This window comes from Symphodus melops (genome assembly GCF_947650265.1).
Source record: "Symphodus melops genome assembly, chromosome: 20".
Classification (NCBI taxonomy): Eukaryota; Metazoa; Chordata; class Actinopteri; order Labriformes; family Labridae; genus Symphodus; species Symphodus melops.
In genome coordinates this window covers 953,987-977,378 of record NC_136710.1, presented here as the reverse complement: position 1 = coordinate 977,378, position 23,392 = coordinate 953,987, and the positions used below count along the sequence as shown (strand labels likewise).

Genomic DNA, 23,392 nt, shown 5'->3' with positions numbered 1-23,392 from the left:
CCAGTGGATTCATTCGATCATGTTTGGCTGTTGTGTCCAGTCTGTGAATTCAGCTAAGCTAACGGGTTGCTGCTAGCATCTTATAAATGGACAAAAGAAAAAAGCTACACAATTTTTTTAACGTAATACTCAAAGAGAAAGCAAATATGGAAAATGGAGATGAGAGTTAATAAGGTTGTTTTCAGCAGATAGTTTGTGATTTAGTCGTTTTTTTAAAGGTTATTAATATAAAAGATCATCCTTCTGCTCGACACTAATCGTAGGCTTCTCTTGAGTTTAATACTACTCTTTGACCATCAGCACCTGAAAATGTCCCCCAAGAGTTGTAAAATAAAATGGGATTTCTTAGAAATCAATGAGATTAGTTCTGCTTTCAGAGTTGCTTCGTCTCAGAAGAAAGACAAACTTCTGTCTGCTGGTTTGGAGTTCAATCTGACAGCCTGAAAGTGATCCTGAAATTGGACTTGGGCAGATAACGTGGCCGAGGTCTGACCCTCATCAAGGTGAAAAGAGTATAACACTGTACAAGTCCCTCATTGAGGTTAGAATACATGTCGCCATTGAGGGCAAATCAGCTCAAAAGAAAACAAAAACAAGAGCAACAAATGAATGCTGACATTTAAGGTGCAAAATAAATAACATTTTATCAAGAAATTCAAAAAGGTCTTAAAGCACTTTGTAGTTCAACGAGGAGTGTGATACAAATATAGCTGAACGAACTCAAACGAACAAACTGGAGAACGGAAAATGAAGATGTTCAGGTTTACAGCAGCGCGAGATAAAAGCCAGCAGGACACATTTTGTCTTTTTGTTTTTGTTCTACCAACATGTCACACTGCAGACGTTAAAGCGCTTCAGTTGCATGCAGCTCACAGACTTTCCACAAGCGGACCAAGAAAACTCGGATTCAGACTCAGGACATGGACGAAACAGAAACAAGTCAAAGAACAGAGTTGTAGTTCAAACCCTCGTCTTCTACGATGACTGCAGGGAGCGAGGGCTGTGATTGCACTGTGGCTGTAGTTTTCTCTGCTTTGGCAATGGAGCTAATAGTTACACAGCTTGACTGTTTTCTTTCACAGCCATATTTCATTTATTGTTGGATTAACATTTATTGCCTGTTCAGAGATTATTGACTGTTGATACATCATATTGTTTTATATGGAGTCCCCATGTGACCTGGATAAATATGTTCTCAAACACGTTATTACTTTATCTGTCTAGAACCGTTTTCAACATGTGCTTTTAAAAGTTTATTTTTCCTTCCACTGAACTTCTAACTTCATATCTTCTCTCTGCTGAACACCTGGATTGTTGTGACAAGAAGCGAAATGACAACACGTTTTGGACACTTCCTGTCCGAGGTCTCAGTTTAGCCAAACAGCTAACGTTAGCTTTAAGAATGAGTTGGATTGTGACGTAACACAACACTTCAGAATACTTCATCAGAATATAAAACTAAGGCATCTACCCATTTTAAACTTCTTTTTTCTTGAGAAATTCTGCTGAACACCGACACACGCAAATACAGGAATGTAAAGCGAAAGGCTAGCTGGTTAGCCAAATCTGGCACATTAGTATTAGCGATGCTAGCACAAATTCCTGCCGCTGTACGATGTAATTGATAATGCTTTGGGAGAAAAACCCTTTAGCATTTTAATAAGTAGAACATCTTAAATTAAAGATGTAATCATTGAGGTCATTAAGAACCCCAGTTGTGTCTTGGTGATCGACTTCCTGTTTCTAACAGAGCAGAAAAGAAAGTAGCATAAATCCGATAATCAGTTTTTTTATATATGTACAATGGAGTTCATGAAAACCCAGCACCATACTGAAGGTTCATTCCAACAAGGAAAAGATGAAACTTTCCAAACACTGGCAGAACATTTCCCTCAGTCAGTGTTGACTGAAAGGGTGAACCTGTCCTCATGTTGTCTTTCCATGCTAGAGCTAAATGCTTCCGCCGTTAGCTAATATGTTAAAATGTTCTGCTGCTGCTTAAGACCGACAAACCAACAAAAACTTTGATTTTTACCAACTGTGTGTCCCTGATCCAATCCGGTATTAGTTTATTGAAGGACTAATACTAAAGGCCTTTGCCCAAATTTTTGTAAGAGGAGATTCCTTAAAACAGAATGCTGACGTTTAACATGTTTCATTTGGTTTCACTTTAGTAGAGTACGATTGATAGCCATAGAAAAAGTCCCAAGTGACAATATGATGCACAAACCAGGGAGCGTGAATATCCAACACTGACCCGTCACTAGCTAGCGGTTTGGTCCTGCCAATGTATGAAGGCTGTAGTCCTCCAGGCAGGCGGCAGTTCAAGTCCGACCTTTTGATCCCTCATTTCCCAGAACACGTCGGTCACCCAAACGTCTTGAGATTAACGTTATACGTAGTATTAGAAGCGACAGTGCGAATGAAGTGGATCAGAACATGTCAAGGTGTCAGAGATGTTTCAAAGGTTTCACAATTTTGAATAATTTGTGAAAAATATTTGATGTATCAAATGTTTTGTGGACTCTAAGAAGAGGGTATGGGATGTTTGGACTTCATCATGTCGGACACTATGACGCCTGGAGGAACACTGACAGGTGTTTGTGAAACTAATGAAAAGGTAGAAAACTTAAAAACAGGACGTTTAGAACAGCGACACATCGTCAAGCAGTCTTGCATGCAAAAGCCACAGTTATAACGAATCGACGAGCATTTACTCCACACACTACAAACACTGTGATCCAGCAACTTAGTACAACGTGAAACTGAACTGCTTTAACAAGCTATCAAAAAGTCCTGGTCAATATGAATGGTCTGTGCTGGTTGTGTTAGCATAGCGATGCCGTCGGGTCGATGGGCCCCAACCCTCCCTCTTCAAGGCTTTTCCTGAAATGCTGAATGACTTTAAAACCTGCTCGTTCCCCAGTTTGAGGCCAACGAGCTTCCAAACTATTATTCTCTCCTTCGTTCTGGAAAATCTACTTATTGCAGCTACCTGCTTCATCCCATTGAAAACTGCATTTTGCAGGCGTTTCCTCAGCCCAGTCCTCGATTAGCTGGTTCATGCAGACAGCCACTAAGTGGAGATTGAATGCAGAAAAATGTGCGTGTTAGAAAAGCCAGAGTAAAACCGAAAGAAGAGGGTCTGATGACCTGCTGCAGGGTCGTGTCAGAGGTCTGTTTACATTATGCAGCCATGCTGAGGCAGTGCGAGCTAAGGAGGGAAGGAACACAGTCGGAAAGTGCAGAAATCTCGAGCTGAAGAAGAGACGAAGAAGAAGAAGAAGAAGAAGAAGAAGAAGAAGAAGGCATGTCAAGGTAGAAAAGACACATTAAGAACATTTAGAGAAGTATCACTGAAACAAGCTGTCAGGCAGTTGAACTGTCGAGCAGGAATTTGTGCTGGCTTGATCATAGTCGAGTAAGAACAGGTCACATAAAGACACAAACATGCACGTACATAAACCCCGTGCCTTATTCAGAAGTCTCCGATCCCTCGGTGGGATCGGGTGCTGCCAGGCCGAGCCGAGCACTGCCGAGTGAGCGCCGTGCTGCGGTCAAACATCACCATCTCTTCTGCATCTCCCACACTTCCTGTCCGAGGATCGCGGTCCAACCGCCCCCCCGGCTTATCTGTCCCGTCTTTATTCTCCGTCGCGGTCGTTTCAGTCCGTTTTTTGTGAAAGCGGAATCACACAGAAGCACATAAGTAGAAGGGCGTGGTTTGTTGTTGTTTACGCAAATACAGGCTGTTTCTGGGGATGTCTTGATTGGTCGGGGGAAAGGTCAGGTCATTGGCGGTACCTAATGAGGGAGCGGCACCAGGATATCCACGTAGTTGATTGGGAAGAATCCCGACTGGCCGTTGATCATGCCTTCGTACCAGTTGTCGTCGATCTGGTTGGTCAGGGTGATGATGTCACCTTCTTTGAAGCCCAGCTCGCCTTCGTTCTCTGGTTCAAAGTCGTAGAGCGCTCGGCAACAGGGCTGGTCCAAGGGGGCTGTGGGGGGACAAACAGCTTTAACACCGACTCATTCTCATGTTTCAGTTTGAAACCTAACATCTGTTATCTCGGTTCAATTCTTGGCATGAGGTATTTTATGGTTTCACAAATGGACCCTGACCAATCACAGCTTGGCCTTGGGTGACACGTGTGACCTCCTGCTTCCTGATGGTCCCACATGTTTGCTGGGTGGAGACGTCTGACAGAGGACGGACACACACTCCGGTCCTTTACCTGGTGATCTTCCGGGCGATTTGGCAGAGTGAATCCCCCCGTTGTGGCTTTCGCTGGGGGGCAGCAGCTCCAGGGTCATCCTGGGTTTGGGAGCGTACTCCTTCCTGGGTTTACTGGACACCTCTTTGATCCTGGATGAAGGACGAACACGGTTAAAGACCACATCAGTCTGCTGGATCCGTTCTCTACCACAGATGGATCAGTACCTTTCCTCCATCTTGCTGGAGAGCTGTTGGAGGATTTCAGCAGAGCGGCTGTGGTACTCCAACTGTGCTTGAACCAACGCTGCCAGCTGGCTCACCTGCTCTATCTACAACACACACACACACACACACACACACACACACACACACACACACACACACACAGATTTGTGTCCTTGTATAACTGTGTCCTGCACCCCACTGGCCCTGGGTACAGCTTGGCAGAGGGTTGCTGCCCTTTGTTCTTCCGCTGCAGACTTAACAGTGTTGGCGTAACTATGGCAACAGAGGAACCATGTCAACAACAACAACAACAACAACAACAACAACAACAGACATGTTGAATATTGGATAATCACGACCTTTAGGAATACGACAGCGCCTCGATGATAAAGGACGAACCGACTCGTGAGCGGGCGGATGCATTGATTTGGTCTTAAAGGTCAGAGGTCAAAGGTCAGCGTCAGAGAGCTAAAAAACCAACCAATCAAAATGCATCAGTCTGCTCGGAGCGCCACAACTCGTTGCAGTCTAACAGTAAGTATGACATCAGAGTGCTTACGTCGCTCTCCAGCAGGTTGAACATGCTCTGCTCGGCGATCTCTTTGCTCTCATCGAACTTCTCCAGCGCCTGCTTGATCTCGTCGTCCTGCACTTTCCCGTGACGCTTCTTCTTGTAGTCAAAGTCCAGACGGCGCCCCTCCATCTTCTTCAAGTGGTGCTACATGGTGGGGAAAGAAAGAGAACGCCGACATGAGCTGACCTGTTTCCTGGTTTCCTGGTTTCCTCAGCTGTGATTGGATGACGCTGGGGTCCAATCACAGCTGCTCGTTTACCTGGATCTCTTTGAGGTCTTTGTCGTGGAGGTTCTGCAACGGGTCGATGAAGTTCTGTTTCACCTCCATGTCCAGAGCGTCTTTCACCTCCCCGAGCTCCTTCATCGCTTCGCTGGCGTCAATCAGCGCCAAACCTAAAGGGGGCGGGGTTAGTTTGAAGAGGTCAGAAACTTGATACCTAAAGATCTTTAGTTCTGACGGGTCACTGCTGATCATGTGACCCGTGTTTCATGACCCTACGACCTGGATCTGTCCCGTAAAGTTCAGCTAGCATCAACACAGCTCACGCGGTGACTCACCGAAGCTCGACTCCTCCCCCAACTCCCGTCCAAACTTCAGCATGGCGTCGCCCAGGACGCTCTCCGCCTGCGGGTATCCGGGTCCTTTGTCCTGGCCGCGGATCTTGGACATGGTGTTGATCATGCTCAGCTTGGCTCTGGACGCTGCGGGGACGCCACGCGTGGGTTAGAGAGCGGCTGCGTGTCAACGTGATGTCACAGCGAGCACGGCGTGCAGATGGATTGTTTCCTACCTGGATTCGGTTGAAGGTACTCGGTGGTTTTGGTCATGATGTCCAACACGGCTCTGCTGGTGACGTCCACCTTCTACAGAGGGAGGGACAACATCAGATATTAGACTTCATGAGGTTTCTGTTTGGGGGGGGGGGGGTCGCTGTGAGGGGGCGGGGCTAATCAGCTCCTTTAATCAAAGGTCTCTCTTCTTCGTCTGTTTTTACCTTTTCCATTTCTTTGAAGTCATCGTCCAGCTTGGTTCCTTCGGCTCCTCCGACCTTCTCGCTGACTTTCTGGAGCACAAACACACAGAGACAGGAAGGTGTGAGGGCTGTGTGTGGGGGGGGGGGGGGGGGGGGCTGTCTCTGAACCTGGACCTGCTGAAGGGAGGATTAAAGCTCTGCGTCTGCTCTTTGAGCTCGCTCGAGTTTCACTCCTTTTGTCTTGTTGTTGATGAATTATTGAACGGCTCCTGAAAACGTCTGACAGAGACGCTTCAAAGGGACACATGAGGCCGTTTACACGTTGGGGGTCTAGACTGTTTTTTAGGGGGACCAGACGTCCCCATTGGACTGGGACTCAGACATGCAGCAGGTTCCCGTCCTGACGAGAGTCTGTCTCACGTGTCTGTGGTCGCAGGAAAACACTGCAGAGTGACACCTCCTGGTTTCTAATCAGTCAGGCTGCGGGGGGGGGGGGGGTTTCCACAATCGTGACTCACTTCAGCCACCCACGCAGAAGAGGGCTACACACACACACACACACACACACACAATCAATGAATAGAGAGGATCAAACTATCAATATCAGCCACAAGGGGGCGCTGCACGCTCAAGTCCACTTTGTTTATAGAACGTTTAAATTCAAACGAGCCGCACACACACACACACACACACACACACACACACACACACACCTTCATCAAAGTGAGCCGCGTGTGTACGATACAGCGGACACACCTGAGCGTGTGTGTGTGTGTGTGTGTGTGTGTGTGTGAGCTGAGCGACAGGCGAGTGTCGAAACTAAAATACAAGAAGCATCAGAGGCGAGGACAGATGAGCAGGAAGATGCAGTTGCTATGGAGACAGGGATCTGACTTGTTCCTCTCATGTTTCCATGAATGACACACACACACACACACACACACACACACACACACACACACGTGTCTGTAAGGAACAGTAGAGAGCTCACACGCTGTGACATAACTCCACGTCTCCAGTTTCTACTCCTCGGCGACGCCGTGCTCGCTGTGACATCACGTTGAGACTTCAGAGACATCCTCGGTCTGTCATGCTAACATGCTAACCTCTCTTTATTTCAAAATAAAAGCTCACAGCACAAACATTACAAATTAAAACTGAAACTATTTTATTTTTAAAGGCAGAGTCAGCAGCTCAACGCATGCTAGCACAAGCTAACTGCTAACTGGTGTTTGTCAGCTTCCTGTCTAACAGGAAGTAGACCAACGCCACGGCCACAGGTAAAAGACAACACAAGGTTCACCCTGGTTTTAGGACCACTTTTATTTTCTTGGTGTTTCTCCTCACTGGAGGAATCACTCAAGCTCCGCCCACAAACGCCCCGAGTCGACCAGAACCAATCAGGAGAGTAAAGTCCAGTCAGAGGACAGAGTCACATGTACGGAGGCTCAGAGGGGACAAATGGAGCAGCTTCACTTTAGGAGAGAAGGAGTTTTATTTTGAAGGGACAAAGAAGCAGCTTCACTTTAGGAGAGAAGGAGTTTTATTTTGAAGGGATAAAGAAGCAGCTTCACTTTAGGAGAAGAGGAGTTTTATTTTGAAGGGATAAATGGAGCAGCTTCACTTTAGGAGAAAAGGAGTTTTATTTTGAAGGGACACTTCCTGACTCTCTCTCTGCAGCACATTTTGGATCGACTTCCAGCGAGTTTCTAGAACTTTAATATCTGATGTTTGGGTGAAACTGGACCCACGGGTGCCCATCTCACGGCCTCCTACCCGCCTGAACACACACACACACACACACACACACACACACACACACACACACACACACACACACACACACACACACACACACACACACACACACACACACACACACACACACACACACACACACACACACACACACACACACACACACACACAGCCAGCCTTTAAAGCAGCCAAGCTTTATGAACCCATCTGTTCTCCAGCGCTCTCCTCCTCCACACTCGCCTGTTACCACTTTCTTTTGTTTCTACGACTCCCACGCCGTCGGCCATCTTTTCTCCGACCTCCTCCTCCTCCTTTTTTTTTTTTAAACATCTCAATCCTTCACTTCTTCACTCTGCCTCCCTCTTTAATATTCAGACTCTGCTTCTAGCTGAGTCACTCTCCCGTCAAACACGCCACAACTTACACGACGGTTTCACACGAGGGCGGCTGACGGCGAGGAGGTCAGAGGTCACAGATGGAGCGTGTATCCGTCGCCACAGGCCGACATTAATCAGGCGTGGAGGAGAACGAGCCGATTGGAGGGGAGTAATACGAGCCGGGCAGTCGGAGCGGGTTCATCTATCAGTCTGAACGCCGGCCAAAACACTCAGACGCCATCTTGGCCCGTCGCTGGATGAAAGGCCGGAGTGAGTCCAGAACCAACGGACCTCCGCTGCAGACCCGGGCCCAGATCCACACCAGAGTCCGGTTCATTTGACCCCCTTTGAGGGGGTCCTTGAAGAGGGTCATCGAGTGGTTGCCATGGTTACTTCCCTAACGTGAACGGTGACGCTTGGAACAGATTGATATTTGTCTAACGTGGTGATCGTCAGGCTTCATCAACTTCCTCTTTACGAAGCGAAGGGTGACGTCACAGACGCGGCGTCCGCGTTTCATACTCAGTGGATCTAACGGCGTCCGTGTTTCATACTCAGTGGATCTAACGGCGTCCGTGTTTCATACTCAGTGGATCTAACGGCGTCCGTGTTTCATACTCAGTGGATCTAACGGCGTCCGTGTTTCATACTCAGTGGATCTAACGGCGTCCGTGTTTCATACTCAGTGGATCTAACGGCGTCCGTGTTTCATACTCAGTGGATCTAACGGCGTCCGTGTTTCATACTCAGTGGATCTAACGGCGTCCGTGTTTCATACTCAGTGGATCTAACGGCGTCCGTCGCAGATAGGAGGCGGAGACTCTCTCGCTGACGTCACTGAAAACTTCTCAAACAGCGTTCAGTGTCAACGTGACTCCGATCAAACGCCTGAGTCAGCGTCTTCTATCAGCAGAGTGAGCACGCCGAGGAGGAGGAGGAGGAGGAGGAGGAGGAGGAAGAGGAGGAGGAGGAAGAGGAGGAGGAAGAGGAAGAGGAGGAAGAGGAGAAGAGGAGGAGGAAGAGGAAGAGGAGGAGGAGGAGGAAGAGGAGGAGGAGGAAGAGGAGAAGAGGAGGAGGAAGAGGAAGAGGAGGAGGAGGAGGAGGAAGAGGAGGAGGAGGAGAGGAGGAAGAGGAGGAGGAGGACGAGGAGGAGGAGAAGAGGAGGAGAAGAGGAGGAAGAAGAGGAGGAGGAGGAGGAAGAGGAGGAGGAGGAGGAGGAGGAGGAAGAGGAGGAGGAGGAGGAAGAGGAGGAGGAGGAAGAGGAGAAGAGGAGGAGGAAGAGGAAGAGGAGGAGGAGGAGGAGGAGGAGGAAGAGGAGGAGGAGGAGAGGAGGAAGAGGAGGAGGAGGACGAGGAGGAGGAGAAGAGGAGGAAGAGGAGGAGGAAGAGGAGGAGAAGAAGAAGCAGCCTGCAGGTTTCACAGCTGTGCAGACACATGGTCAGTCTCAGGAGACGACAGACAGAATCAGAGCGTCTTCATCATCTACAATAAAAACAAGAGTAGAAGAAGAAGGGAGGCTCCTGATTCACTCTGACAACAACGCAGCAGCCAGTTTAGATTCTGCTCCTGAATGCTCTGGATCTGATTGGACCAGAGAAGGTAGGCGGGGCTTTGAAGGCCGTTTTGGACGCCCCTGGGTTTGAGCAGTTATCAGGTGAACAGGTGTTGCAGCGATGGAAGCGGCGTGCGAGGTGAAATGACCACGAGTTGTTTCTGGCCCCGGAGACGGCCGTTAATGCAGATTCAATCTGTGATCAATACGAACGACGGATCGATGAGACAGGAGGAGAGAGACCCTCGTCTGCGTTACCATGGCGACAGGCTACAGCGCTCTGTCAAACATCTTCGTCCACTTAATAAGCTCATCTGACAAATGATCATCTGACAGTCGTCCAATCAGGCGCCTCGGCTCGTCAGCAAGCAGATCGGGGAACCTTCACCGCCACTTTCCAACTTCTGCCGAGTTCAGAGTGTAACGTTCGTGGTCGGTGCCTCGAGGTTACCGGCGACCATGACAGCGTTGGCGGTGAAGTTTATTACGAACGTCACATCGAGCTTACAGAGCTCGCCGTCACTGCCGAGCTGAGAGTTTCAAACAAAGCCCCGCCCCCCCCCCCCCCCGAGCTGGCGCTGTCAGGATGTAGACGTGTTTCTGCTCTCGTCATCCGTTGACCTAAACACACAGACAGGCGAGGGCGCTGACAGCGTCCGTCTGTCAGGAGGTCAGAGGTCATGAAGCTGATAAATTCACCTGAGAGCGGCGCCGCTCCGTCCCGTGCAACGCCCTCCAGCTGATCAATTATTGAGCGAGTGAGCCAACCAGAGCAGTGTGTGTGTGTGTGTGTGTGTGTTTGCATCACCCCTGCTCCCTTGTCACATGAGTTTAGTTGCCATGGAAACACAATCTCCCACTAAACGCAGAGAGGGGTGTGTGTGTGTGTGTGTGTGTGTGTGTGTGTGTGTGTTATCAGGAAGCAACCCGTCCTTCTGTTTCACACCTCGTCTCATTTGATTTTTTAACTTCCTGATTAAAAAAACTACGAGACTCAACGAGCCGAGCGCGTCTCCTTCGTCTCCACCAAGATCTGGGCTGTGGCCCTCAGAGCGGGGGGCCCTCAGAGCGGGGCGGCCCTCAGAGCGGGGGGCCCGGGTTTGAATCCAACCTTCGTTACAACGCCCCAACTCTGGTGTGTTGGATCAGAGGGTGGGGGGGGCGGAGGGGGGCGGGGGAGATAAAGTATGATTGGGCGAAAACGTTCTGTCTTTTGGAATCACTTAAAAGAGAGAAGAGACTTTTATTTTGACATCTCACAGGAAGTCTCAGGTCTTTATTCTCTTCCTGATGTATTGATCTCTGTCTCATGATTAATTCAGCCAGGTCGACTCAGGTGTCCCGTTTCCTGGCCCTGCTGGCAGCAGCGGCCATCTTGGTAGAGGGCAGAGTGACTGAGCAGTCGGCTTCACGCTGTCAGCACTCGCTCAGCTCCAGTTCTTCAGGATCCATCTGTTGGAATGGATGAGCATGCCGAGACGTGTCCTACATTCAAGTCTCTGTGGACAGGAAGTCAGCTACATTCAAGTCTCTGTGGACAGGAAGTCAGCTACATTCAAGTCTCTGTGGACAGGAAGTCAGCTACACTCAAGTCTCTGTGGACAGGAAGTCAGCTACATTCAAGTCTCTGTGGACAGGAAGTCAGCTGCACTCAAGTCTCTGTGGACAGGAAGTCAGCTGCACTCAAGTCTCTGTGGACAGGAAGTTAGCTACATTCAAGTCTCTGTGGACAGGAAGTTAGCTACACTCAAGTCTCTGTGGACAGGAAGTCAGCTACATTCAAGTCTCTGTGGACAGGAAGTTAGCTACATTCAAGTCTCTGTGGACAGGAAGTCAGCTACATTCAAGTCTCTGTGGACAGGAAGTCAGCTACATTCAAGTCTCTGTGGACAGGAAGTCAGCTACATTCAAGTCTCTGTGGACAGGAAGTCAGCTACATTCAAGTCTCTGTGGACAGGAAGTCAGCTACATTCAAGTCTCTGTGGACAGGAAGTCAGCTACATTCAAGTCTCTGTGGACAGGAAGTCAGCTACATTCAAGTCTCTGTGGACAGGAAGTCAGCTACATTCAAGTCTCTGTGGACAGGAAGTTAGCTTTCGTAGCGTTACATTTTTAAACCATCCCTCATTCAGAGAATTTAGGATTCTGCCCCTGAGAGCACACACACACACACACACACACACCTGAGAGCACACACACACACCTGAGAGCACACACACACACACACACACACACACACACACACACACACAAACACACCTGAGAGCACACACACACACACACACACACACACACACGTCTACAGGTAGGGGAGGACACTGCTTGGGGCTCCAGACCAGTAGGGGCCTTGGTCTCAGTCTTGGTCTGGGTCTTGATGTGGTCTCGATCCCTAAATGTCTCAGACTGGTCTTGGAGTAGTCCGGTCTCAGGTGAGTCTTGGTCTAAACTACAACCCTGACAGGTGATTGGTCGTGTTGGAGACGTAAACAAAGACTGCATCCATCACTGTGGCTCCACATCTGCTCTGTGCGCTTCTCTCTGCTCGCCATGAATAAAACACGCCGCTGAGCTCGCTCACAGGCGGCGCCCCGCTCAGCTCGCTCACAGGCGGCGCCCCGCTGCTTCTCAGAATTGGGGTCACGTTTGGTTTGACTGTGAAGAGCCAACACGGACGGATACGTGGAGAGAAGACGATGCACTGATTGTTCTCTCTGCTGGTTTCCAGAGTCTGACGACTCGCCCGCCGCCCCCTCGCTTCCTGTTAACGTCTGCTGTTGATTCACACATCTATTTTAGGGCCTCGCCCCCCCCCCCCCCTCCTCGCCATCACACTGCTGATGGAGACAACGCCACTTCACTTCAAACATGTGACTCCTCCTCCTTCTTCTTCTGTTTGATAAATCTCTGCTGCGTCCACGTAAAGACGGCTAAGAATCAGTGGAGACGAAGCCCGACTGTGGCGTCCCCCCACCTCACCGCCAATGGGTTGCGGACACACCACAGAACGAGGAGACGATCGCTCGCCGTTGGTGCAGCTCATGCAGACGACCTCCTCGGTGTGTCACGCCGGTCAGAGCGCCCTCGTCTCTTCACTTCCTGTTGTCCTGCAGCGTCGTCTGAACCTTCAGGACGACGGGACCTTTATTCTACTTCCTGTTCAGTTGTGCTGCAGTGACCCAGTTTCCCCCCCCCCCGATAAACATCATCTCCTCTCTCTCTACCGCCATCGCTCCCTCAAACACCAGCTTCACCGTGTCCCGTTGACACACTGTTGTCATGGAGACAGGCTGGGCCTTCACGCAAACACTCCTGGATGTATAAACAAGGAAGTGAGCTTGGTCAGAGGTCACTAAACTTTGGGGACGTTCAGCTCGCCGTTTCTGCTACGATCGGTGACACTCGCCCGGAAATTTGCAAAAAAAAAGGTTTCGATGATGCAACAAAACTACAACGTCGCCCAGAATTCACCGGGATTGGTTGAAGTTGCGTGAATTGTTGCGATCGCAACATCTTGGAGGGAGTGAAGGACAATAAAACAGGTTTAAGAGAAGAACAAAGATGGAGGGGTGTGAAGAAGGATGTAGGAGGGATGGAAGGATACTAATGATGACAACTTTAAAAACAAGTAGCAGAGAAAGATGGAGGGGCGGTATAAATGACAGGGTGAGAAAATAAAAGATAAAATGGTAGAAAGGGCAGTTAGGATTTATGGACAGCATCGATGGAGGACAGGTTTAAAGAAAGACAATAAAGACAAGAAGAAGGTGTGAAGGAGAAGATGGAGGGACGATGGACACCAAAAAGGATGGAAGAGTGTGTGAAAGGACGTGAAGACGGAGGGACGATGGACACCAAAAAGGATGGAAGGATGTGTGAAAGGACGTGAAGACGGAGGGACGATGGACACCAAAAAGGATGGAAGGATGTGTGAAAGGACGTGAAGACGGAGGGACGATGGACACCAAAAGGATTGAAGGATGTGTGAAAGGACGTGAAGACGGAGGGACGATGGACACCAAAAAGGACGGAAGGATGTGTGAAAGGACGTGAAGACGGAGGGACGATGGACACAAAAAGGACGGAAGGATGTGTGAAAGGACGTGAAGACGGAGGGACGATGGACACCAAAAAGGACGGAAGGATGTGTGAAAGGACGTGAAGACGGAGGGACGATGGACACCAAAAAGGACGGAAGGATGTGTGAAAGGACGTGAAGACGGAGGGACCGCTGGGGGGAATCGAAGAAGAAGAAGATGAAGTGATGATGGGAGCGAAGCTGACAGATGTGAAGATGGAGGGAATTCCCTGTTGCGTTTGGCAACAGCCAATCAGACAGACTCTCACGTCACGCACCTTCATTTTTATTACGTAATAACACAATCTACGTGTGTGTGGGGGGGGGGGGGGTATACCCTGCTTTATAATGCTCACCCACACGAAAACACGCTGAGAGAATACCAAGAGGAAAAGATCCCAAACATGGAGACATTCACCTTTTAAAAAATGTAATTCAACACCGACAAATTCACTTTTCAAAAAGTCAACCGTCGTCAAATTCAAACATCAAATTCCACTTTCAGTTTTTAGATGAAAGCGAACATTCGAACGTTCGAATCCGTTAGACTACGGCGCATTAAAAGGGACAAAATTAATTGAGGTATATTAGTGGTTGATGTGCTGGTTCCCTGCGAGCTGCAGGTTGTTAACAGCTCTCTTCACATTCATTCAAACGTGTTCAAAAGATCAAAGAGCTTCTTACCTGCGTGGCTTTATGGAACTGCTTCTTCAACCCCGCGACGGACATCTCTTCGGCTGGGATGGGGGGAATTATCTACTCTATATTTAAATAATAATGATGATGATAATATTAATAATAAACTGGGGCTGAATGAGACCGAACGAGAACCACAAAAATGGCGGTAAATCCTCCAGGAAGCGAGCAGCGGACGTCGGTATTGTCCGTTTATTTTGGTGTTTTGGTGAAAGTGCTGGTGGGCTCGGAACGCGATGACTGCCAGACCAAACCCAGCTGGATCTATTTTCAGGCAGAGAGAGAGAGGAGAGAGAGGAGAGGAGCGAGATCGTCTAATGATGAGATGGATTACTCCGAATACCTTTTTTTTTTTGCACAGTTAGATCAATTGTTATGATTTTAAGATATGAAATCTGTGACTTCACATTTCTGCTGTATGCCGTTTCGAGTGTTTTCCCGTCTTTTAAAAAATATCTTCGACCATGATGCATTGCTGCTCATTAAACGAACCAACAAGATGTTAAGTAGATGAACACAACCTTAAGCAGGTACAGCATTCAAACATTAGCAGCAGCCAGTGAGCATTTTACCATCAAATATATTCTTTTTAACTTCCCATATTTAAATACTTACATCTTCGTCTAATTCACATTTTTTTAACTTTACATTCAGTATATTTACACTTAAATCATACACCTTGTAATATGATAATAACTTTATTCATATATTTCGCATGACTTTCCATAAACAACATACACAACACAATCAGTGGAGGAAGTACACAGAGGGACTCAAATAAACCAGACACACATGAAAGTTCAATATCCTGACCTCATCAACAAGCCCAAACATTTACAAAATATATTTTTTTATTATAATGAAAGAAATAAAGACAAATTTAAGTTACCGGCAAAAATGCAAAATAAATCTAAAGTCGATGATAATGTTGTGGAATTCATTAAATAGTTTTTGTCCCTGGGAATAGAGACAGTGTAACACCTCTTAGTTTGTCTCTTAGCTACCCGGGAGATCCTGAGACAGTTTCACAATCCCAACCTAACGTTCGTTTTCTCTGTTTAACACAGCATCTTCACCTGTTTAAACAGAGACGATCTTTGAGGTGAGGCAGCGTCACGTTTTCTTTGACGTTACCGCCCCCCCCCCTCCCCCTCCTCCGCCCTTGGGCACGAGACATTCGCCTCTGCTCTCGTGCCATTTTCACTGAATAACCAAATAAAATCCGGAATGATAATTTGTTCGCGTGATAAAACGTGACGTCACGAGACGGTCCTTTTTAATCTGAAGGAGGAAAAAGAGAAGTAGAGATGTTGAAGGGGTTTTCGGGTTTCAGCACCACGGACAGCTCGGGGGGTTGGGGGGGGGGGGGGGGGGGGGGGTCTAATGTTGCATTCAGGTACTGCTGGGAAATTAGATATTGCATCGAACGGTAAAAATGTCAAAATAATACAAAACCATAATAATACTTAAGATGAAAGAATTGTTTTTCGGTCACAGGCAACTTAATAATATATAAAAAACATTTGACTTGTTTTTGGGCACAACATGAAAAACAAAACTAAGAAATGTAATTTTACAGACAAACACGAACGTGTATTATTGAAGGTTTGTGGCGGTTTTGTTGTCTATTCCAACTCCATGACGACGCGATGACTCCGGTCCTCCGAAACATCCTGAGCCGCTACGATTTGAGGAGAAGGAAAGCACAAATGAGGACAGATAGGAGACAGTGGCGTCCCATTAAACCTGAAGAGTTTTAAAAGTACTTACCTCTTCTCTTGTCTCGGTATACGAGTGCCAGTATGACCGTGGTCAGCAGGTAAGGAGATCCTGTGATCACGTGACTAATAACTCTGAGGATGGGAAACACAGGAGCTGCCGAGTCGGAAACTGGAGGGAGAATGTAAAACTCAAAATCAATTAAATGTTTTATGGGATTCAAAGGACAACGGCTGCTGAATAAGTTCAAAGGTGCTCATTGAAAACGTTGAGTAAATAAGGTACTGAGCTGCAGCATGTGCAGATTCAGGAAGTGGAAATTATGATCTCACCTGTGACGGAAAGCCAGCTGTGTGCTGATTGGCCGACTCCAGGGACGCTGCACATGTAGCGTCCTTCATCGGACTTGGAAACACCACTGATGGTCATCGTTTCTGTGACAGAGCTCCAAATGAGGAGGCCATCTTTACTGAATTCTTTCAGCTCGGAGGACGTCTCCTTTTCTCGACAGCGCATAGTGACGTTGTCCCCCTCCGCCACAGAGTGGACCGGACTCTCCAGGATCACGGGACCAGCTGAGACACAAACACAACCCAGTGTTTACCGAGAAAGAAAAAACTGCACTTGAGTTTATTGCACAGATGTAAAAGGGACTGAATGTGAATAGCAAACACTGGTTAGGCTTTGATGTTTTAATTGTCCTGTCTCAAAAATGGTGGAAATGATGTTTGTTTGTAACCAGCCTGACTTGGTAACAGGTTCACACCTGTGACTATGATGTCTAAAGTCGGGCTCTTCTCTCCTGACATGGACTCACACCAGTAGAGTCCACCATCGAAGGGGTACATGGTATGGATGGTGCAGGTCGAGTCCTCCAGAGTTCCCCAACCACTCGGACAGGACTCAGCTCCTCTCCTGGTGGTGTTCCTCTTCAGCTGAGCGCCTTTGGTTAAGGCCTCGCAGCTCAGAGAAACAGACTCATACTGAAAGAACTGAGATCTGCCGGGTGTCATTTGTAGATTGAAGACTGGAAGACAAAACACAAGCTGAGCCCCCAGAGTGGAAATCTGCAGCTTGATAAGTAGTTTGGTCCTCAGGTTTACTAAAGTTACAAGAAACCAAACAACTGCGACTGCCTTGTACGGAGCTGGACAGTTTGTTGAATGTCACACCATTCTACCCACAGTTTCCTGCTGCCTTCTTTCTTAGAAGCAAAAGAGAAAAACATGGTACCAAAAATATGAAAAATCTGTCTCCATCAAAATCTGAAAATTTCCCTCATCCCAATGAAAGCGCACCATCTGAAGTCGTACGTATGCTAGCATCACAGCAGGAGGAGTTTTTGTCAGTTTATATTACACTCCCCACTACAACGTCCCCATAGTGATTCATACGTGCACGTTACCTTCGTCTTCCATATCACATGAAACGTTCACAAGAAACACACCTGGAAAATATAAAATCAGAGAGTCATGGCGTAGCTCCACATCGGTCCGATTTCTGAGAAACACACAAAGACACGGTAACTCACAGAAGTTGAGAAATAACACCGGGGGCTTCATCCTCTCTCGCTGCAGACTGGCAACCTGCTTGACTTCGACGTAACAGGCTCAGCACTTCCTCCCTGAAACCAAACCTCAGTGAGTTGCACGCTGCAAACTTCTGTTTCTAGGTCATTGTCTGGGAATCGACAAAAAAAAAATGCAGCGAATGAATGAGTGGGTACGTTTACTCAGGTTCTGTCCTGAAGTCGAACCTTTGACCGGGTCCAATCCATCTCAAGAGGCACACAAGACTGCAAACACAGTTTTTTTTTTAAATTTTTTTTTTTTATATACTTTATTGATCCCGCGAGGGGAAATTCGGTTTTCACTCTGCATTAATGGAGAGGTCTCAGAGTGAGGGGGCTGCCCACAGAGGGCGCCCCAGAGCAGTTGTTGGGGTTCGGTGCCTTGCTCAGGGGCACCTCGGCAGTGCTCAGGAAGTGGACTGGCACCTCTCCAGCTACCAGACCAGTTTCCGGACTTGGTCCGTGCCGGGACTTGAACCGGCGACCCTCCGGTTCCCAACCCAAGTCCCTACAGACTGAGCTACTGCCGCCCTTTTTTTAGTATAATGTAAAGGATAAAACGCTAATATTGAGGAAATTCTCAGCTGTCATTGGGCGAGAGACGGGGTAGAACCCGAACTGGTCACCAGCCAATCACAGAGTTGTCATATGGAGACAGACACACTTTTACATCCACACTAAGCAGTGACCTCCGGTCTTGAAATATGAAGCCAATGCAGAGGTGCAAAATCCTGCAATCCTTGTTGAGTGTCTGCCTGAGGCTGGCTGCAGGACTTTTTTTTGGGGGGGGGGGGGGGCAGATATGGATTGCCTTGAGTGGGTGCTTCCATAGACATGTAAAGCGCCTTTAACTGTTTGGGACTTGGTTTCATCAATCAACGTCGTCCATATTGGATGTGCAGCCTCATTTCACTGCTCTTGAAAGAACCTAGGGGAACCTACAAGCAGCTGATTAACCATCCTGACATGTGATGTAGGTCTCTTACTGACTGCTTTACAACAGGAGCCATTCGAGGCTTTGAATTTCTGGACACAATCCGAGCTGTTATTTAAAAAAAGTGAGAGCGCCACAAGATCTCAGTGCACTACAAAGGAACACTTGAACCTGACTAACTAGAATATGCACAGTCAGCTGTTTAGTTTGTAAATCCTCAGAGCAACATGTTTGTCATTTGGCACAGAGACAAACATAAGTTCAGGTTGAGCTGGTTGATAGACAAGACAGGAATGCAAGAAATGCAAACAAGTAGTAAGGAATCCAGCCTGGTAGTCAAAATACTCTGCACACGTTACTACAACCAAACGTGATGATGTTTACAGCCCAGTATCAGTTAATAAAGTCTCCTAACACCCACCAATATACCCCTCAAAAACGATTTACTTCCCTGCTGTCCATTCATGCGCTCTCAACTTTGCAAAGTTATGCGTAGACCCCTGAAAATGTCCCCCAGAAACCCTGCAGCCACAGCAGAACGACAACGTCCAGTCACTGTGCATCAATGCTCGAGTTTATTAACATGTATGCCGTCACGAGAGGATGACTCTAAAAAATACCAATCATGCGCAATAGCGATCAAGACTGCGTAACAACGTTATGTTAGAAAGAAATATTTCAAAGCTGCAGAATGGGACTCAGACTTAAGAATACGAAACGGTCCTCGAAGTGTGTCCTCCAGGTGTCACTGTGCTAAGCCCCTCCTGCTAAATGACACAGCATCACGTGCGTTTTCCGAAACGTTAAGGTCATCAACCGTCGAACCATCATACGAAATGCTTGGCGATGTAGCTTAGCAAAGAGGAAGGGAGGAACCCGGATACTCAGAAACTCGGAAGATGACCCCTTTTCCAAGGACTCGCTGTAATTGGCCACCTACTAGCTAGCTAACCCGGATTGGTTGCTTGATTGACACCTTGGTAGCAAACAAGCAAATAGTCCGAATACTGCTCAGACCACACCTTCATCTACCTATGCTTGTTATGCTGACACACAGGTTTCACAATCTCTAAACAACTTTAAGTCAGAGAACAAATCCATGAAGTGTATTCAGAGTGGAAGGCAAGACGAAAGGTTGAGTTGAAAGGGAATTCTTACCTCACTTGCGTAGTCTTGATGCCACGCGGCACAGAAGCAGGATGACCTTGACGGGACGCCACTGTATGGCTGAACTTTTGTTCTTCCAGAGTTTGCTTCTGACTACCAAAGGTAAGAATGACTGATCACATCCTTAAGAGAACCTGCATGTACTATAACTACCATCCTACGTTTCAAGTGCAGTGTGTCGAGTTCATCAGACAGGTTGGTAGACATTATTAGGACTTAAGTTATATCACAACGCTTCATTGGATGGGTAGGGTGGGGACATCAGAGTAAGAATTGTCCTTGCAAAGTTTGAGCATTGAATAAAAAGGAAGTTGGTAACAGCAGCATTGATGGTTTTCAGTCCTCACACGACAACTTAAAGTGTGTAGATTCTCTTCAGATGAATCAGATGTCCCAGACAAGTAGAGCTTTATAGAAGAGGCACATATATACTATATAAGTTTAAGTCTAATGCTAATGCTAACTGCACAGGTTTAACCTGTAATTATGTTTACTCTTCTATCTATCTATCTATCTATCTATCTATCTATCTATCTATCTATCTATCTATCTATCTATCTATCTATCTATCTATCTATCTATCTATCTATCATTAATAAAGGAAAAAGAGCATCAGGTATAGAAAGCAGATAAAGGGGTGGAGATCAATCTAACAGGCTCAAACCTTAAACGTGTCGTTAGTGTCATTAACAAAGCTAGCAAATATATGTGCACCACTCAATCATTAGAGTTCTCTTTTAAAGTAGCCACTTTGTCATGTGCTCTTCTTCAGGTGAATCTTTGTTATCGGGACCAACAGGGCTGGTAGTGTGCTTAGTTGGACAACACTGCGTTCTTCCATGTAGCCTGCAGCCAGCGGAAAACGTTGCTGAGAAGTCGGTGGAGTGGACACGAGCGGACCTGAATCCCAGTTATGTTCATATTTACCGTCAAGGACGGTCTGAGTCCAGAGAGTTACATCCAACCTTCCAGTCAAGAACAGGGTTGTTTGAACAAGGACCTGAGAATGGCAACTTGTCCCTGAGGCTGAGTAACCTGACGCTTTCTGATGCTGGGACATACACATGTAAACTGATTAGAAATATGAACTCCCAGTTTTCTCTTGATGTCCCAGTTGGTAAGTCTGATCGTATGAGCTTTTCAATCTCTTCACGCAACTGAACAAAAAGTTTAAACAACATATTTCGATGGTTCCCCTCCTCAGTTATAGGTGCCGTTTCGGAGCCACAAATCACGAGAGAGATCTTTGGACAAACTCGTTTTTAAGTGCGAAGCGAGAAACTGGTACCCGAAGCCTGAGGTGGAGTGGAGGGACAGCACTGAGCAAATCATCCCACATGAAGACAACAATCCAGTCCAGGATCAGGAGAAATACTACTCCATCCTCAGCAGAATCAAAGTGGCGATTGGAGCAAGTGATTATTATACATGTACAGTTCGACAACCGAACATCAGAGAAACCAGGACAGCAAATTTGACAGTTCCAGGCAAGTCTTTAATGATTATTGCTGAATCTCTATCAATTGCGACTAAAGATCAAACGTCTATCCAATAATATCTACTCACTTAAATCCCCAAATGACCTTCCTGTGTGATCAAACATGAAGGAAACCTGCTGTGTTGCTTCTCTGACAACAATGCAGCAGCCAGTATGTCCTCCTTCTAACTTTAGATTCTGCTCCTGAATGCTCTGGATCTGATTGGACCAGAGAAGGTAGGCGGGGCTTTGAAGGCCGTTTTGGACGCCCCTGGGTTTGTCAGATATGAGATATCAGTTATCAGGTGAACAGGTGTTGCAGCGATGGAAGCGGGCAGTGGAACTGCTTCAGATAGAAGTGATTGTACCCGAGCTAAAAAGCCTCTGCATGTTTCTAATAAGCTCCAGCAGCAGAAAGCTGCTCAAACTAGGATCAATGTTGGAGATGCTTTTGAAAGATCCTTTTTGCTAATCTATCGACAAGTGATTTTATAACCAGTTTTGCTTTTTCAGAAGTCTACCAGAAACTTGTGTCCCTGGAATTTTCTCGGCATAATCTTATTGCATGGTTGATAGGGATGGTGCTGCTGTTCTTTAGCTTATTGTTTCTCGGGACTGGGATGCTAACATGGGGTAAGTTATTAAGCTTCTGAATATAACACTACATTTGTTTTAAAGTTGTGGTTAATTTATTTATACTGCATTTCTTTTCATCACCAGCTGGAAGGAATCTGGTTCTGAGAACTGGTAATTACATTTTCATTCTTACATCAGTGATGCTTTCCTGCCTTGTCATTTAGACGCCCATCTGACCCTGAAGACTGCGTCTTGGCCTACAATAGTAAAGACTGTTTTTTCTTTCCCAGATGAGACTGATGGAGTTGTCGTGCCACTCGTGGAGAGTCTGGAGAGTGAAAACCGAAGGCTCCGTGAAAGAGTGGAACTTCTGCAGGAGGAAAATGATAACTTCAGAATCGAAAGGCACCAGAGACTAACTCAGGACGTCGGGAGAGTTGACGGTTTTAGCGAAGTTTCATCTGACTCCGAAGCTCAAAGGTCGAACTCCACCAGCGACCAATGAGAGCAGAGAAGCTTCCTGTGGTAAAGAAACATTGCCCCGTCCATTCAGAGGAATTCATGTCGAGGATAAGTTTGGTTCTGGAGTGAACTCGTCCAGGTTACCGACAGATGCTGATCCTGAACACAGTAATCAATATTTGAATATTTTAGTGTTCTCGTGTAAGAGCGCCCCCTGCAGGAATAGAAGGGTGAAGTCATTGAGCGTTTGTCCATTTATATTTACAACCCATGTTTTGATGTTCTTGATTTGATGTTTTCTGAGCGGTTTGGTTTTTTTTATACTTTTTGCTGCTTTGCTAATAAAATGGATCGAACTGACATGCTGCTTTTTTTAAAAATAATTTTAGAAAAACTAAATGTACAAGACTTCCAAAGGGACTTGAAAACAGTGCCGTGATCAACTGCAAGACGGGAAAAAAGGGTTGAATGTGTTACACTTATTTACTATAAATCCCACACACACAATTAATTATACATCTTTTTCCAGCAAACATTTGAACTGGGAATCTTTCCCCAGACCTAAATCCACATGGATATTTTGTTCCGTTATTACAGTCCGGACCTTCTTGTTGTGTAGTACATTAGATCAGTGGACCTCAAAGGGAGGTTTGGGGACTCTCAGGGGACCCAAAGTCTTTCTGGTTTAGGAGAGCAAACATGGTCACCATCAGTTTAATCTAAAACCTCGAGTCTGGGCATTCAGGGGATCGTGGTTCGAAATCTTCCCAAGTGTTCGTCTCGGGTTTATATTTATTCCATCAGTACCACTGCTTTACATTTTTAGGGCTCTCTTTTCAACACTAGAGGGAGCCACAGGACCGTAGCAAGAACATGATCTAGATCAGTGCGAGTGAAAGAACAAACGCTGGACAGATGAAAACTGATGGATGAAAATGTGAAGATGTGGCGTTTGTGTGCAGCTGACGGGCTGAAGTCAGAACACTTATTTATTTTTGACCTAAGCAAACAAGAATAAAGTCACAAGCTCTGTATGC

At 46.9% G+C, this 23,392-nt stretch overlaps 2 protein-coding genes across 3 annotated transcripts; both read right to left on the bottom strand.

Annotated features, from left to right (window-relative positions):
• Positions 1-828: 828 nt before the first annotated feature.
• On the bottom strand, positions 829-14,842 carry LOC306841102 (endophilin-A1-like). Its single transcript, XM_079370764.1, has 9 exons — positions 14,439-14,842; positions 6,014-6,082; positions 5,810-5,882; positions 5,577-5,720; positions 5,278-5,411; positions 5,004-5,162; positions 4,445-4,548; positions 4,239-4,369; positions 829-4,001 (listed from the first exon to the last, which is right to left on the bottom strand). Exons 1-9 carry the CDS (start codon positions 14,481-14,483, stop codon positions 3,805-3,807), a joined length of 1,056 nt encoding a protein of 351 aa, XP_079226890.1. The 5' UTR covers positions 14,484-14,842; the 3' UTR covers positions 829-3,804.
• Positions 14,843-15,930: 1,088 nt separating this feature from the next.
• On the bottom strand, positions 15,931-19,032 carry LOC306841082 (uncharacterized protein). 2 transcript variants are annotated; one of them, XM_079370734.1, is made up of 7 exons: positions 18,264-19,032; positions 17,701-17,964; positions 17,575-17,616; positions 16,936-17,196; positions 16,502-16,744; positions 16,221-16,340; positions 15,931-16,131 (listed from the first exon to the last, which is right to left on the bottom strand). In XM_079370734.1, exons 2-7 carry the CDS (start codon positions 17,729-17,731, stop codon positions 16,076-16,078), a joined length of 753 nt encoding a protein of 250 aa, XP_079226860.1. In that variant the 5' UTR covers positions 17,732-17,964; positions 18,264-19,032; the 3' UTR covers positions 15,931-16,075. The 2 variants fall into 2 exon arrangements, with proteins under 2 accessions (XP_079226860.1, XP_079226859.1); XM_079370733.1 differs by having other exon boundaries at positions 17,575-17,964.
• Positions 19,033-23,392: the final 4,360 nt, after the last annotated feature.

Bases quoted from the DNA above. Each gene is read 5' to 3' on its own strand.
- LOC306841102 (XM_079370764.1), bottom strand. From the start codon at position 14,483: ATGTCCGTCGCGGGGTTGAAGAAGCAGTTCCATAAAGCCACGCAG. The intron at 6,083-14,438 runs GTAAGAAGCTCT...TTTGTGCTCCAG, and splicing joins AGTTCCATAAAGCCACGCAG to AAAGTCAGCGAGAAGGTCGG. The intron at 4,370-4,444 runs GTACTGATCCAT...TCCTTCATCCAG, and splicing joins TCCAGCAAGATGGAGGAAAG to GATCAAAGAGGTGTCCAGTA.
- LOC306841082 (XM_079370733.1), bottom strand. From the start codon at position 17,731: ATGAAGCCCCCGGTGTTATTTCTCAACTTCTGTGAGTTACCGTGTCTT. The intron at 17,197-17,574 runs GTAACGTGCACG...TTTGTCTTCCAG, and splicing joins ATGTGATATGGAAGACGAAG to TCTTCAATCTACAAATGACA. The intron at 16,745-16,935 runs GTGTGAACCTGT...TTTGTGTCTCAG, and splicing joins TTTAGACATCATAGTCACAG to CTGGTCCCGTGATCCTGGAG.